Source organism: Diceros bicornis, chromosome 33, assembly GCF_020826845.1.
Source record: "Diceros bicornis minor isolate mBicDic1 chromosome 33, mDicBic1.mat.cur, whole genome shotgun sequence".
In the NCBI taxonomy this organism is placed as follows: domain Eukaryota; kingdom Metazoa; phylum Chordata; class Mammalia; order Perissodactyla; family Rhinocerotidae; genus Diceros; species Diceros bicornis.
The window spans coordinates 11,914,447-11,931,928 of record NC_080772.1 but is presented as its reverse complement, the minus strand read 5'-3'; the positions used below and the strand labels follow the sequence as shown (position 1 = coordinate 11,931,928).

Here is a 17,482-nt window from a genome sequence, read left to right as displayed (position 1 = left end):
TACATTCCAATGAAATCTTGGAAACAATACAGTTAAATATTAACAGTATTTAACTTAGTAGTAGAGTTAGGTACTATTTCCCAAAACTCTGTTTTACATGATTTATAACTTAAAATGGATTTTCTAAAGAAATAATGCTATAAATAGTTATGACAGTCCACAAAAACCTATTTATATCTTAGGTCGTATTATTTAGGGGCTGTGTCCTGAATCCCTATGAATTTAGACGGAAAAGGGACCAAAGAGAAGGGTATGGAGATTGGGGAGAGATTCCAGGATTTGGGAAGCTCCCCGAAAAGGAGGTGGTTGGAAATTTCACCCTCCCAATTCCGCAAAGATAGAAGACAGTTGAGGAAGTTGAAGAGCAGTAGCATGGGGCATACTTCACGTATAAGGTTTTTTCATAAATGAATCAGTCATAAGTTAGGGACTTGTGAGGGCTGAAATTTAATTTAATTAACTTAATTTTCATTAAGCCATCAAACACATCTTTATATTCATAGTTCACTTTCTTGATTAAAGGGTTATTTTTTGAAATGAATATTTTTTTCTTCGTACTATTAGAGCTTTAGCCACCAATTTTATGCTGCATGTTTAAAAAAAAATCTTGGATTCCCTATTTTAGCAAAAGAAGGCTTAACAAATATTTCTGTTCAAAGTATAAACCTACTTCCATCTTGAGAGATGGGAGGAGCAGAAGCTTCAGACAAAATTGCTGGGTTGGCAGGGTTTGCAGAAAAGGCAGTTTGAGCCTGAAAAAGAAAAGAAGAAAACTGTAACAACAATGCTATTTATATGGTTATTTAAAATTCTTACGTAATTTAGAAGTTAAACTCAGTACTTCCAAAAAGAAACTAAAACACTAAAGTTTTATTCAAGAAAGTTTAATTTCAAACACTTCAGCCATATATTTTTCAAAAAAAATCTGCAAATCAAAAATATATTTCATATTCTAAATATTTTAACACTATCATATAAAACTTGACTAAGTACCATTCTGCACATCTTATAACCAATATTTCACAGTGCTGCTGCAAATTAATAAATATTTTCAAAATTCACTATAAAATGGATGGCTACAGTTTTATGTTTTCATTATTCTTTTACTAATTAATCTAAGTAAAAACACTTTATTTGCATAAGGAAAAACACTCACCCACATTCAAATGAAAAGTCACATATTAGAAAAACACCTAAAAATTTAAACCCTTAAGTTGCTAATATTTATTTTTTGATTTTAGTATATCTCCCTGAAATAATCTTTATTGTCATTTTAGCAAGTATAAGAAAGGGTTACGCTGTACTAAATACAAAAATACTACAAAGTAGGCAAAACATATTTTATCACTGACATAAAACAATGATGATAAAAATAATGTAATTCATAACTGTTAAACTTGCCAAAATCACTTTGACAATGTATATACGTATCAGTGCTACTCATGCTCAAGCATGCCAGGAACTCTTCTCAGGGCTGCCTTCATAGCCCATGTCACAGTTAAGTATTCCACTGACGGAAATCCTTTTTCCTTTACAGATAGATCTGAGTTTCTGAAATAGCCATATATCATTTAGAGACAAGGTTGGTACTAAGCTGTATGAGCCATCTCTAATACCACTTTTTATTTAATTGGAAATATGTTGATTAAGTAATGAAGTTTATACCTATATCTCAATCTAGCCCCGATATTAATGCTAAGAGCAGTCCTAAAGATGCTCAGAGAGACGGAAGCTTAATTTAATAAGTACAGCCTACGAAAGTATTAAATGGTACCTCACTCATTTGGATTGTAAATGTTCTCATATGCTTGTTACTGAGTCATTCTTTAATATTTATTGTCATAATTTGTCATATTCTAAATTGAGATAAAACGCATGAAAATCTGTATAATTTTAAATAATAATCCACAAATTCAAAGTATGTTAAATTTTGAAAGTTCTTTCACCAGCTATCAGCCAAAAGGAGCTAGTGGCCAGTGGATTACTTCTTGGATAAGCTTTAAGAAAAAAAAATACTGTTCAGCACTAAAAAGAAATGAGCTATCAAGCCATGAAAAGACACAAAGGAAATTTAAATGTATATTACTAAGTGAAAGAAACCAATCTGAAAAGGCTGAATACTATATGATTCCAACCATAAGACATTGTGGAAAAGGCAAAACCATGGAGACAGTAAAAAGATCAGCAGTTGCCAGGGATTAGTGGGGAGAGAGGGAAGAAGAGACAGAGCACAGAGGATTTTTAGAGCAGTGAAAGTACTCTGTAGGATACTATAATGATGGCTGTATGTCATTATACATTTGTCAAACCCAATAGTGTGTCTGTACATCACCAAGAGTGAACCCTAATGTAAACTATGTACTTTGGGTGGTAATAATATGTCAGTGTAGGTTAATCAACTGTAACAAACGTACCACTCTGGTGAGGATGTTGATAGTGGGAGAGGATGTGCATTGTGGGGAGTGGGAGGGGAACGGGTAAGATAGAAACTCCTTGTACTTTCCATTCAATTTTGCTGTGACCCTAACAACTATTCTAAATAGAATTTATTAATTTAAAAAAATGGTTCCCTTTTACATTGGTTATTATTTTCTTTTTTTTTTCATTCATTGCTCTTGTTCTTATCCAAAGAATACTGAAATAATCTATATAGAAAGCTCTCTGCAAAGTTATATATTTAATTATTATGTAATCTGTAGTAAAAATACAATAAAAGAAAGATGGTACAACAAGGGCTGAAAGACTATAAGCTATTAAATGTAGCAAATTATTTCACACTTAATTGAAATCTGAAACTATTAAAAAAAAAAAAAGGGAGGGGGGTGCCCAAGGAGCACACAGTTACTGGCATGTTGTTTCTGCCATCACAGAAAGCACGTGGAGAGACGATGTTCATGGAGCCACCAGCGTCAACCTCTGCTCACTGTGTTAGGTAACTGATGAGCACTGGGTCTCTATATCGCTGTTTCTTAAAAGCTTATTTTGTATAGGTATAGCGACTACAGGCTCCTGCTAAGCATTCATAATGGATAGAGGGTTCAGGGATTATATGATGCTCAAAGCCACAGCCTAATGGCTACTGAACAAAATACGAACTGCCAGTTCACTGCTGCAATTTAGCTCTGCTGTGGTGTAAAAGGCCAAAAGATTAGAAATGAAAACTACTTTTGCAGGGGAAACTCAAGAACAAAAGCAAAATCATCTACCGTAAAAAATCAAGGAAAAAAAAATATATATAGCCCAAGACTTTACTGGCTAGGTTAGTAATATTTTTAAATCCAGTGAGAATAAAAACCCCACGTTTCCCCTCCTTACTCACTGCTATATCCCATCTCCGAGTAGCTAGCTTTCTGCTTGGAACCACAAAACGTCTTCTAATGAGAATATTCACATAATTTGCTTCTCCTTAAAGAGGTCATCTGATACAGCTTGTAGCCCTCTTTATTTTCCAATCCAACATTTGTCAATATCAACTCTTTCCTTCTTTTTCTGCTGTTTTCAAAATCAAAAACCTCTGCTCAAAGTCAACTATGGTCAATTTAGAGTTCAATTCCATAAAAACTACCAAAAAAGGATGAAAACAGAGATTCATCACTCATTCTTTCAGATCCATCTGCAAATCCTTATCACTTAGGGCTCTGATGTCATATTAATGGTTTAATTGTTATTTCTGAATGCTAAATATTTCAGAAAAAATTTCTTAAAAAGACCGCGTCCTTGTTCAGATAAACCTTGTGGAAATAAAAACCATATGGGAAAATACTGACAAAATACTGAAGAAAGATGTGACAGAGCATTTAAGATGACTGAACAGACCACTTAAAACTGGGAGGCATCAAAGCCTTGGCAGCAGAACAGTAGATTGCAGAGATTTCACAAACCACATTTAATGTCCCCAGTGGATCTATGATGGAAAATGTGTGTTCATGATCTCCTCCCATATTTTCCAGTCATTGCTACAAGGTTAATAACTCCAGCCACACATTTGTTACTATTATTGCCAGGTTTTTTCCACCCTAAAAAGGTCAACATTTTGCCTAAAAAACACTTGCATTCTTGAGGTTAAGACTTGTCACAAATTTGTAATAAACTTTTTATGCTCATTAGATAATTATTAAGAAGTAAATAGAGTATACTAAGGTCAAGGCCTCAAGTAAAATGATCTTTAGGGCAAGAAGCTTTGAAGTACTAAACAACTCAAAAAGAATTTCATCGTATTTATCATATTTAAAAGATTCTAGAAATAAAGAAGTACAACAGGGAGTTTATCTTGTCAAATTAAAAGAATAAACTATAGCTGAAAAACTTCTGAGTTTATAAGAAATCAAGTTGAAAGTAAACTGGAAACAAGATGGGTTCATTAAATACTACAAAGTATCTCCCGTTAATAAGAACAATAAAACTTTACAAAATGGCAAGAACTGATCTCAATCCCAAACCTTCTTCTTAAGCAGAAGCGTCTTCAGAACTAATGCTTACATGAAGGACTACAAAATTTCTGACTTAATGAAATTAGAAGTACTATAATCTTTAACATAGTCATTTAGAGCATGAACACGTGAAATGTCTGCCTCTTACATCTAAAAGGAAATAAATCCCTCTGCTGTCACACTACCACTCTCCTAAACACAGCAGGGACTTCACTATTCCTGTAATCGTTAACTCCAAAGAGAAGGCAAAGAATTTTAAACACTGGTCGTACCTGAAGATCCAAGAGAACAACGCACTAATTTTGAACAGAACTATGAATGTCTAAAACGTTGGAGTCTATTTTACCAACTTAAATATGTTGTATTTAATTTAAATTTTAAATAAAATCAAGCTATCTTCGAAGAGTTTAAGTCTAGTTTTAAAGAAAAAATATCCCATGCCCGTTAATTCATAGTGAAATGAAAAAGAATCGCTACCTTTTCTGTAACTTTTTAGTCTTCAATAAACTGAAAAAAAGTTTATGAAGTGTAGAAACGAACAATTACATCTGCTATTTACGTTTCTTGCTTCACTTCATCTATAACTAGAATGTACGGCATAGTGTATGGAAAAAAAAACAGTACTTAAACAAACATACCTGAATTACTTTGTCTACCTTCAGGTCTTCAAGAGATGGGTACAGAGACATTTTTGCAGGATTTTTCTAAAGAAAAATAAAAAAAATAAATTTCTATGATTCAAATTTCATGGAAATTTAACTAGTATGTGTAGCCAGCAATGTACACACAAACATGTGTAGATGTTTAAAACAATAGAAACATTTAAATTGCAAAACGCATGGAAAACTATGAACATCTAGGCTATACTAAAAATTGTTAACTGTTACCTAACTACCTCTCCCTCCCTTACTACTATATCAAACTAAACCCATTACAGATTTTAAACTTCCCTTCAAGTAAAAGTCCCTTCATTTCAAAAGTTTAGAAAATCAAAGAGAATGGCTATGTGACTTACCTAGTTTACACAAGTGCTTGGCAACTGAGTGAGGGTTATATCCTTCTAATAACAACCTAAAACAGCTCACATGCAACGTCTATAAAACCTCTATAACTACTAAAAAATATACATATACATATATGTATATAGAAAAAACAATATACACCATTAACAATAGTTTTATCTTCAGAAGACATGCATGAAATACACAGTAAGAGACTTAGCAATAATAGGAATATTTTTACATTTTAAACATTTCTATATTGTTCAATGTTTCTAGTGACCATGAATTTTGCTTTTTGGAGAGTCATGTGTCGCTTAACGATGGGGCTACGTTCTGAGAAATGCGTCGTTAGGTAATTTCATCGTGTGAACATCACAGAGTGTATTTATACAACCCTAGATGGTATAGCCTACTACACACCTAGGCTATATGGTACTAAACTTATGGGACCACCGTTGTAAATTAGGACCATCATCGACTCAAATGTCGTTATGCAGCTCATAACTGTAATTTAAAACAAAGTTCTCTAAAAGTATCACAAAGCTATGTACTTTGAAATTTTGTTAAGCTATGCTGAGATGAATACCTGATATTTTCTTTAAACCCAACAAAACCAAATATATCCTAAGTTGGCACAGGGTTTGACATAAGTTCTTGAGCTGGCTATCATCAATTATTACCTCCCATCTCCTAATCCACCTATTACTGGCTGCTCTGCAAAAACGGAGTTGGGCCCTTTAAATATTGCTCTTTTGCCAGCTGGCATGATGTTAACCTTTGTCACAGTGGGAGGAGCAGGTACAGTGAGAGAGAAAGGGTTTTCTCCTCCAGGTTCCAGTGTACCACTTCAGCCAGGCTCCTGCAGTACCTGCTTCTCCAGCATCCTGCTCCTGCAGGAAGCAGCTTCTTAAACACCCAGCTCCTGCCACACACAGCAGCCAACACTGGCCCCACCCTCTGTTGAGCAGCTTCCCAGCATGGTGCCACTAGCAAGGCATCTCTCCATGAGCAACTTTCCCTAGCAACCCCTCATTTGGCTTGCAGTGAGTTCCAAAGTGCGGCACCTCCCTGTGGATGGTCTCCCCCAGCACCCCAAAGGGAGAATTTTCAGTAAGTTTGGTATCTCAGAAACTTCACCATCCACTGAGTGATGGCTGCACTCTCTCCAACAAGGCCTGGATCTTCCTGGGGCACTCTATCTCAGCCTCGGGGTTAGTAGATACTTATTAAATCTGCTCTTCCTGTATTTATTCAAGTTCTCTTTACTTCTTACTAGCCAATTCCTGTCTCTTCAATCATCGTATAGTTAACAATTCTGTACATTAAATTGTCACTGTTCAAATCACTACATGACTTCTGTCTCTTGGTTGGATGCTGTATAACAACAGTTTTTTTTTAAATTGATACACTTCACATACCATAAAATTCACTATTTTAAAGTACACAATTCAGTAGTTTTGAGTATATTCAGAGTTGTGCAACCATCTCTACCATCTATTATTACAACGTTTCCATCATCTCAAAAAGAAACACCATGCCTCCCCATTCTTCCCTCCCCTCAGCTCCAGACAACTACGAATCTACTTTCTGCCTCTCAATTTGCCTATTCTGGACATTTAATGTAGAATCAGAGAACATGTGGCCTTTTCTTTCAGGCAGTATAATGCTTTCGAGGTTCACCCACGCTGTAGCAACTACCAGTATTTCATTCCTTTCTATGGCTGAATAATATCCCACTGTATGGATGTGCCGCATTTTGGATATCCATTCACCACTCAATGACATTTTGGATTGTTTTACACTTTTTGACTATTATGAATTTTGACTATTATGAATAATGCTGCTAATGAACATTTACCTCCAAATTTTTGTGTAAACATATATGTTTAATTCTCTCGGTATATAGTTAAGAGGAGAATTGCTAGGTCACACTGAAACTATGTTTAACTTTTTGAGGAACTGCCAAACTGGTTTCCAAAGTGACTGCATCATTTTACATTCCCACCAGCAACACAGGAGGGAGGGTTCCAATTTCTCCACATCCTCACCAATACTAGTTCCCTAGCAGTTTTCCCCTTAACCACAGGTTATTTAAACTTTCAACAATTTTATCAACATTACAACCAAAATCATTTTAAATTCATCAGAACAAATGTTGACTGGTAATCTAGTACAATTTATATTTTGGGGTTCTATTTTTCGTTCTGCCACTGGCTACATACAAGATCCCATTTTCCTCATGAAAAACAAATTGGATGAGTGGTTCATTTCAAAAGTCGATGAGTAGTTTTCTAAAAGTTTTTCCCCAAAGAAGCTTTCCTTCAAACAAATATTAACTGAAATTATCTAAACAACTCTGAAGTCACTCATATTCAGACACTCAAGCCTAGAGGAGAAATGGGCTTTTGAGAATTTTTTTAAAATAACAAATATCACCCCAACATATACTTGTGATTTAAACTTAGTTTCAGGTTTGCTCTAAGCATGCTGACTTGAATTAACTCTCACCATTCTTCTAAAATACAAAGGATTTCTCAATGATTTTAGCTCAAACTATTTTCTTAACCTCATTTCACCCAATTTGTTTCCAGGTATTACAATGTTCTATCCACAAACTACTTGCTATTTCCCACACAGATCAAGTGCTGCTGTGCCTCCATATCTTTGCAAAGGCTGCTTCCTCTTCATGGAACATCCTTCTAGGACTTGTCGATCAAAATCCCAGTCAAGAGCCACTTCTGTGAGGGCACATTTGATAACCTCAGTCAGGGGTTCAACAGGACAGTAACAAAGAAAGAATTAACTATCACTCCAGGACACAGTGCAGAGGTAACAGACAGAAACACCCATCTCCCAGTCTTCCCCTGAAAGAGATATATTTACATGATTTAAAAGGTGCTGCCTGTACACCATTTGACATCAGTCATAAACGGATCTTTTCGGATTCCATGTCTACTCAGACAAGAGAAACAAAAGAAAAAATAAACAAGTGGGACTTCATCAGATTAAAGAGCTTCTACATGGCAAATGAAACCAGGATCAAAATGAAGAGACAACCCACCAGCTGGGAGAAAATATTTGCAAATCATATTATCTCACAAGGGGTTAATCTCCACAATATATAAAGAACTCACACAACTGAACAACAAAAAAACAAACAACACAATCAAAAAATGGACAGAGATTATAAACAGATACTTTCCCAAGGAAGATATACATATGGCCAATAGGCACATGAAAAGATGTTCAACATCACTAAGCATCAGAGAAATGCAAATCAAAACTACACTAAGATATCACCTTACACCTGTCAGAACGGCTATAATCACCAAGACAAAGAACAACAAATGCTGGAGAGGCTGTGGAGAAACGGGAACCCTCATACACAGCTGGTAGGAATGCAAACTGGTGCAGCCTCTATGGAAAACAGTATGGAGATTCCTCAAAAATTTAAAAATAGAAATACCCTATGATCCAGCTATCCCACTACTGGGTATCTATCCAACGAACCTGAAATCAACAATCCAAAGAGGCTTATGCATCCCTATGTTCGTTGCAGCATTATTCACTATAGCCAAGAAGTGGAAGCAACCCAAGTGTCCCTTGAGTAATGAATGAATAAAGAAGACGTGGTATATATATACACAATGGAATACTACTCAGCCATAAGAAAAAGAAAAAATTGTCCCATCTGCAACAACATGGATGGAGCTGGAGAATATTATGTTAAGTGAAATAAGCCAGACAAACACACACAAACACCACATAATTTCACTCATATGTGGAAGATAAACTAACACATGGACAGAAAGAACTGTGTGGCAGTTACCAGGGCAAAGGGGGTGGGCACAAGGGGTGAAAGGAAGCATTTATATGATGACTGACAAACAATTATGTACAACTAAAATTTCACAATGTCATAAACTATTAAAACAGTTAAGAAAAAAGTCTAATACCACACACACACACAAAAGGTACTGCCTGAGGGTTTAGCTTCCAATCAGCTAGCATCTAGGTGCTGACTGAGATCCTCCGCTTTGGGACACTGACAGATCTTGGCACACCCTTATCTACTGGGAGTCACTGAGAATAGAGTACGCTGCTTGGACAATTAAAAAGGTATGACAGACAAATAAGAACTAAGGCAGGGTTGAACAATAAGGTTCATCTCCTACATGAGACCAGTTGTTCAAGACTAGAAGAGGTGGCTTAATCACTGAAATTGACACAGAGAATCAAGGAAAATGAAGAAACAAAGGAATCTGTTCCAAATGAAAGAACAAGATAAAAATCTCAGTAAAAAGTTTTAATAAAATGGAGATAAATGATTTACCTGACAAAGAATTCAAAATAACATTCATAAAGATGCTCACTGAACTCAGGAGAACAAGGGATGAACAAAGTGAGAATTTCAAAACATAAAGAAAACATAAGAAAGTACCAAACGGAAATCACAAAGCTAAAGAATACAATAACTTAACTGAAAAATACAACAGAAGTGTTCAATAGCAGACTAGACGAAGTGGAAGAAAGGATCAGTGAACACAAAGACGGGGCAGTGGGACTCCTCCAATCAGAACAGAAAAAAGAATGAAAAAGAGTCAAGGTAACTTAAGGGACTTATGAGACAATATCAAGAAGACCAACAGTCACATTACTGAGAGTCTCAGAAGTAGAAAAGAGAAAGGGGTAGAAAACTTACTGAAAGAAATAACGACTGACAACTTCCCTTACCTGAGGAAGGAAACAGACAACCAGATCCAGGAAGCCCAGGCAATTCCAAACAAGATGAACACAAAGAGACCCACACCAAGACGTATTATAATTAAAATGCCAAAAATTAAAGACAAGGAGAAAATCTTAAAAGCAGCAAGAGAAAAACAACTTGTTACGTACAAGCAAATCCCCATAGACTACGAGCAAATTTTTCAGGAGAAACTTTGCAGGCCAGAAGGGAGTGGCAGGATATACTCAAAATGCTGAAAGAAAAAAGCTGCCACCAAGAATACTCTGCCTGGCAAAGCTGTCCTTCAGAACTGAAGGAGAGATAAAGCATTTTCCAGACAAGCTAAAGCTAATGGAGTTCTTCATCACTAGACCAGCCTTACAAAAACGTTAAAAGGACTTGTTTAAGCTGAAACAAAAGGGTGCTAATTAGTAACAGGAAAACATAAGATAATATAAATCTCACTGGTAAGAGTAAATACATTCTAAAATTCAGAATAATTTAACATTCTAAGGGTCATGGATTCACTACTTACAAAGCCACTACGAAGGTTAAAAGACAAAAGTAAAAATTACTATAATTACAATAATTTGTTAAGGGACACACAAGATAAAAAGATGTAAACTGTGACATCAAAAACATAAAACATAGGAGAGGAGGAGTAAAAATGTAGACAGAAAATACCCACTTTCTCCACTTTTATTCGACATAATATTGGAGGTCCTAGACAGAGCAATTAGGCAAGGAAAAAAGAAATAAAAGGCATTTGAATTGGAAAAGAAGAAGTAAAACTCTATTTGGAGGTAATATGATGTTATATATAGAAAACCCCAAACACTCCACCAAAAAACCGTCAGAACTAATAAATTAAGTAAAGTCACAAAATACAAATGTCAATATATAAAAATCAGTTTCATTTCCATACGCTAATAAACTATTAGAAACAAAAATTAAGAAAACAATCCCATTTACAATTGGATCAAAAAGAATAAAATATCTACGAATAAATTTAATCAAGGAGGTGAAAGTGTGTACACTGAAACTATAAGACATTGATGAAAAAAACTGAAGATGACACAAATAAATGGAAACATAGTCCATGCTCACAGACTGGATGAATTACTATTACTAAAATGTCCTTACAACCAAAATCTATAGATTTAATGCAATCTCCATCAAAATTCCAATGGCATTTTTCACGGAAATAGATAAAACAAATCTAAAATTTGTATGGAATCACAAAAGATCCTGAATAGCCAAAGCAATCTCGAAAAAGAACAAAGCTGGAAGCATCATACTTACAGATTTCAAACTACATTACAAAACCATAATAATCAAAACAGCAAGGTACCAGCATTAAAAGCACACACAGATCGATAGAATAGAATAGAGAACTCAGAAATTAACCCACACATTTACAGCCAATTAATTTATGTCACAGGAGCCAAGAATATAAAATGGGGAAAGGACAGTCTCTTCAACAAATGGTGTTGGGAAAACTGGACAGACGCATGCAAAAAGAATGAAAGCGGACCACTATCTTACACCATACATAAAAATCAACTCAAAATGGATTAAAGACTTGAACATAAGACCTGAAATCATAAAACTCCTAGAAGAAAACACAGGCAGTGAGCTCCTAGACACTGGTCTTGGCGATGATTTTTTGGATTTAACATCAAAAGCAAAGACAACAAAAGCAAAGTAAACAAGTGAGACTATATCAAACTAAAAAGATTCTGCACAACAAAGAAAACAATCAATAAACTGAAAAGGCAACCTACTGAATGGGAAAAAAATATTTACAAATCATATATCTGATAAAGGGTTAATACCCAAATAAACAAAGAAACTCATACAAGGGCTGGCCCCATGGCATAGTGGTTATGTTTGGCATGCTCTGCTTCGGCAGCCTGGGTTCACAGGTTTGGATCCCAGGCATGGAGCTACACTACTCGTCAGCCATGCTGTGGCAGTGACCCACATATAAACTGGAGGACGACTGGCACTGACATTAGCTCAGGGCTGATCTTCCTCAAGCCCAAAAAGAGGAAGACTGGCAAGAGAAGTTAGCTCAGGGATATTCTTCCTCAGGGAAAAAAAAAAAAGAACTCATACAACTCAATAGCAACAAAACAAAAAATCCAAGAAAGAAGTGGGCAGAGGGGCCAGGCCAGTGGCGTAGAGGGTAAGTTTGTGCACTCTGCTTTGGCGGCCTGGGGTTCGCAGGTTCGGACCCCAGGAGTGGACCGACACACCACTTGTCAAGCCATGCTGCGGCGACATTCCATATAAAATAGACGAAGATTGGCACAGATGTTAGCCCAGGGCCAATCTTCCTCAGCAAAAAGAGGAGGACTGGCAACAGATGGTAGCTCAAGGCTAACGTTCCTCACCAAAAAAAAAGAAAAGTGGGCAGAGAACCTGAATAGACATTTTCCCAAAGAAGACATACAAATGGCCAACAGATACATGAAAAGGTGTTTAACATCATTAGTCATCAGGGAAATGCAAATCAAAACCACAATAAGATATCACCTCGCATCTGTTAGAATGGCTATTATCAAAAAGACAAGAAATATAAGCCTGCCCTGATGGCCTAGTGGTTAAAGTTTCGCATGCTCCACTCCGGCAGCCTGGGTTTGGTTCCCAGGCATGGACACTCACCACTTGTCTGTCAGTAGCTATACTGTGGCAGCAGCTCACATAGAAGAACTAGTAGAACTTACAAGTAGAACATACAACTATATACTGGGGCTTCAGGAGGAAAAAAAAAAAAAAAAAGAGCAGCAATAGATGTTAGCTCAGAGCAAAGCCTCCCCAGCAAAAAAAAAAAAGACAAGAAATAAGTGTTTGTGCACCACTGGTGGGACTGTAAATTGGTGCAGCCACTATACAAAAAGGGTATGGAGATTCCCCCCCAAGTTAAAAATACAACTACCACATGATCCAGCAATTCCCCTTCTGGGTATTTATCTGAAAGAAACAAAAACACTACGCTGAAAACATATCTGCACCCTCATGTTCACTGCAGTATTAGTTATAATAGCCAAGACAAGGAAGCAACCTAAGTGTCTATGGACAGATGAATGGATAAATAAAATGTAACACACACACATACACACAGGAATATCATTCAACTATAAAAACGAAGGAAATTCTTGCCATTTGCAACAACACGGACGGACCCCGAGGGCACTATGCTAAGTGAGATACCATATGATTTCACTTACATGTGGGCTCTAAATAGCAACAAAAAAAGAACTGACAGACACAGAGAACAGATTGGTGATAGCCAGAGGCAGGGTAGGGGATGGTGGAGGTCAAAAGGTACAAGCTTTCAGTTATAAGACAAATAAATCCTGGGGATACAATGTTCAGCATGATGACTATAATTAATAACACTATGTTGTATATTTGAAAGTTGCTGAGAGTAAATCTTAAAAGTTCTCATCACAACAAAAAAAAATTCTAATTATGTGTGGTGATGGATGTTAACTAGACTTACTGTGGTAATCATTTCACATTACACACAAATATCTAATCGTTGTACAGCTGAAACTAATATGATGTTATATGTCAACTACATCTGAATTAAAAAAATAAAAAATTAAGTACAGTGCAAAAACAAAAAAAACCCAACTCCTAGTCCCAGCTCTGCCACCAACTTAAGTTGCTTTCCAGGGTCTCAGCTTGACATATGATATAGTAAATCAACATTATCTTTTCTGTAAAGCAAAAGATTTAGGACACATTTGTTCTTGAAATATCTGCTACTATAAGCTACACTCCTATAACTCTTCAACAGCAAAAGGCTTGAACATTCTAGTCCCATAAATCATATTCAGAGGAATGCACCATATCAAACTATTCCCTTAAACACAGGAGTAACCAAACTAGCTTCAATTATTGTAAAACGAAAAATGGTACAAACTCTTTTTTAATGAACACAAGAGACAACTGAAATGCACATCAGGGCAGTAACCTAAAGTACTACCATATGGTAGCAAAGTAAAAACCATCTTAAGGTCCTAAAACAGTGTTTCTTCAACTTTTAAGTCCATAAGGATAATCTGGAGATCTTGTTGATAACACAGATTCCTGAGTCTTAGCCCCAGAAACTGAAACAGTGAGTCTGGAGCAGGGTCCAGAAATAAGCCCTGTAACACCCTGTACACCATCAGGGTCTAATGGACTCGATTTGAATTTTTGAGTTTCTTTTTTCAGCAGTTCTATTTCATGACTCGTGTTCTTTCTTAGAATTAGAAACCTTCAGAAGAAAAAACAGCAACAAAAGTCTTTACATAGAGTTAAATCATTCTATCTTACAAATACCACATGGGTTCAATTGGGCCCTTTTATAAACCTAAGATCCACTATGGGATCTTAGTTAACTTATTTCTCCTATAACTTGAAACATTTTTGCTATTTTATCGATCTAGGAATTATTTTATCATTACTCATCAGTTATTCCCAACTATGCTAAAAAAACTAAAATGGCAACAGGAACAAAAAACAAAATCAGCTAGAATGATGATATAATAGTGAAACAAATCATCACATTATGTCATCCTTCAGTTTGTACTGCCCAAAGTACTGCATCCTCTTTCGAGAACGTATGAAGTCTGGAGACACCATCTTTGTAGCCTTTTTTCTAAAAAGTATTCATTAAACACAATACAAAATTTGGAATTTTTCACCTATGACGGTAGAGAGAAGAAACCTGAAGGACAAAAACATTCATTGGACAGATCGGAAAATAAATGCAAAGAGATAAGTAGCTGTACTCTAGACTCTTATGGTAATGAGGAAATCGATCGTATAAGCAAATCTAAGACTCCAAATTTTCAGATGACAATATCCTAACTGAAGGTTGTCAAACTTAAGAATCAATGAGTAAACAATATACTACTAATTAATAAAAGAAATATGATTTTTCATTCATTCAGTCAGAAGGAAGGACTTTATCATGCAATATATTAAAACAAGCCCCTGGAGAACCTGTTTTTCTAAAAGGGTGTTATCATCTTCTTTCATCTTTTATATGTGTACACCAAAATTTACTTGATGTGGTTTGTAAGCGGTCAAATGAAGGCAGGTGTTTAAACAAAGGTAACTGGAAAGAAACAGTAACGTAAACAAATTTCTAAAAACTCATTACAGTTTATTTTAATTGGTGTTTATAATAGTATAAATGAAAATTCTTTGCAAATATACAACAAAGATGATAGTCATCCTCTCAATAAAATCATGAGCCAATGCAAGTACAAAAATTACCAGATAGTAATGACAGAACCTATTAGAGATATACTTGAAATGCAGAATTAGTATTGTGTTTTGACAAACAAGTGCATGAAAAAGAACCAAACGTAACAATAAGCTAGAACATATTAGAGATGTATTTGAAATCTGGAACAATATTTATAACAGGAATATGTTCCAACTTCATCCATGATAGTTGATGAACAATTAGTTATACCCAAAGATGTTACCCATTTCAGCTATATATACCCACAAAACCAGGAAAAATTAGAATAAAAATTCGGGTTTCTTATGTCCAAGTTACTAAAATTGTGTTTCTAAAAAAACTGTTTCACTATCCCTTTATTTGCACTTCTGCAAATTATTCATAAAATACCCTTAAAAAAAAAGTTCCTTACACCCAGATAGTAAATGGTGATAGCCACATTTTCTAATATACTGCACATTAATAAGCATTCCAGATGGTTCATATATGGTGTCAAGGAACACACTTTGATAAAGTCTAAAAGGTCTTCCCAGGAATGATTTTCAAACTTGGCTAATCATCAGATCAGAATTACCTGAGCACTAGTTAAAAATAGTTTCCCAGGCTGACACAGATTTCATTGAAGGACTTAGAATTCTTCTTTTTAATAAATATCCAAGGAGATTCTGATGATAACCAACTGAGAAATATGATCATATAAAGTCTACTCTATGTACATTAATTTCTTCTTACACATAATATTCCTTTTCTCCCCTATTGGACTGGCAAAAATCCAAAGTTTGACAACACTTTCTGATAATAAGGCTCTGAGAAACACTCATACACTACGAGTGGAAGTGTAAACCAGTACAATTTCCATAGACAGTGAGTTTGCAATATCTACCAAAATTATGAATGCAGATACCCTCCAACCCAGCAATACCACTGCAGGTCTTAGCCTACAAAGATATTTGCACATAAAAAGTGACATATACAAAAGTTTACTCACTGAAGCACTGACTGTAATAACAAAAGGCATGAAACAAAGTAGGAAGTTCTATATACACTAACATTGAAAAAAGATCCAAGATATTATCATTAACTGGAAAAACAAAACATGATTTAGAGCAGTATATAAAGTATGCTAACATTTGTGTTGAAAGGAAGGGGGGAACTTAAGGAACTACAAAAAAGTACAAACTAAACCCAAAACTAGCAGAAGCAAGGAAACAATAAAGACCATAACAGAGATAGGTGAAATACAGAACAGGAAAAATAGAGAAAAATCAACGAAACTAAAAGTTGGTCTTCAAAACGATCAACAAAATTGACAAACCTTTGGCTAGAGGGACAAAGAAATAAAAAGAGAAAACTCAAAATACTAAAATCAGAAATGAAAATAGGCACATTACCACTGATTTTACAGAAATAGAAAAGATTATAAGAGAGTACTATGAACAACTGTATGCCAAAAAATTGGATAATCTAGATAAAATGGACAAATTCCTAGAAACACAAGACTTACCAAGCCTAAAGCATGAAGAAATAGAAAATCTGAATAAGACTTATAATTAGTAAGGAGACTGAACAAGTAATCAAAAATACCCAACAAAGAAAAGCCCTGGACCCGATGGCTTCATTAGTGAATTCTACTAAACATATAAAAATAAGAATTAATACCAATTCTCAAAATTTTACAAAAAAAACTGAAGACGGAACACTTTCTAACTCATTCTATGAGGACAACATTATCCTGATACCAAAGCCAGACAAGGACCCTACAAAAAAAAAAAACTACCGACCAAGACCCCTTATGAACATTGATATAAAATCCTCAAGAAAATACCAGCAAACAGAATTCAACAGCATGTTAAAAGGATTACATACCATTTAACAAGTGAGATTTATTCCTGGAATACAAGGATGGTTCAACATACAAAAATTGATCATTGTAATACATCACATCAACAAAATGAAGGGGAAAAAACCCACATGATCATCTCAATTGATGCCGAAAAAGCATCTGACAAAACTCAACACCCTTTTATGATAAAAACACCCAACAAAACAGTAATAGAGAGAAACTACTTCCACATAA

At 35.3% G+C, this 17,482-nt stretch overlaps 1 protein-coding gene across 2 annotated transcripts in view; it reads right to left on the bottom strand.

Moving 5' to 3' along the window:
* SDCBP (syndecan binding protein) overlaps window positions 1-17,482 on the bottom strand; it is a 36,783-nt gene that overhangs the window by 15,324 nt on the left and 3,977 nt on the right. For both annotated transcript variants that reach the window (XM_058528748.1, XM_058528747.1), the window contains exons 2-3: window positions 5,069-5,134; window positions 671-752 (exon numbers count right to left, since the gene is read on the bottom strand). In XM_058528748.1, coding sequence (XP_058384731.1) covers window positions 671-752; window positions 5,069-5,119 — 133 coding nt within the window. In that variant the 5' untranslated portion in view covers window positions 5,120-5,134. The remainder of the gene's footprint in view (window positions 1-670; window positions 753-5,068; window positions 5,135-17,482) is intronic.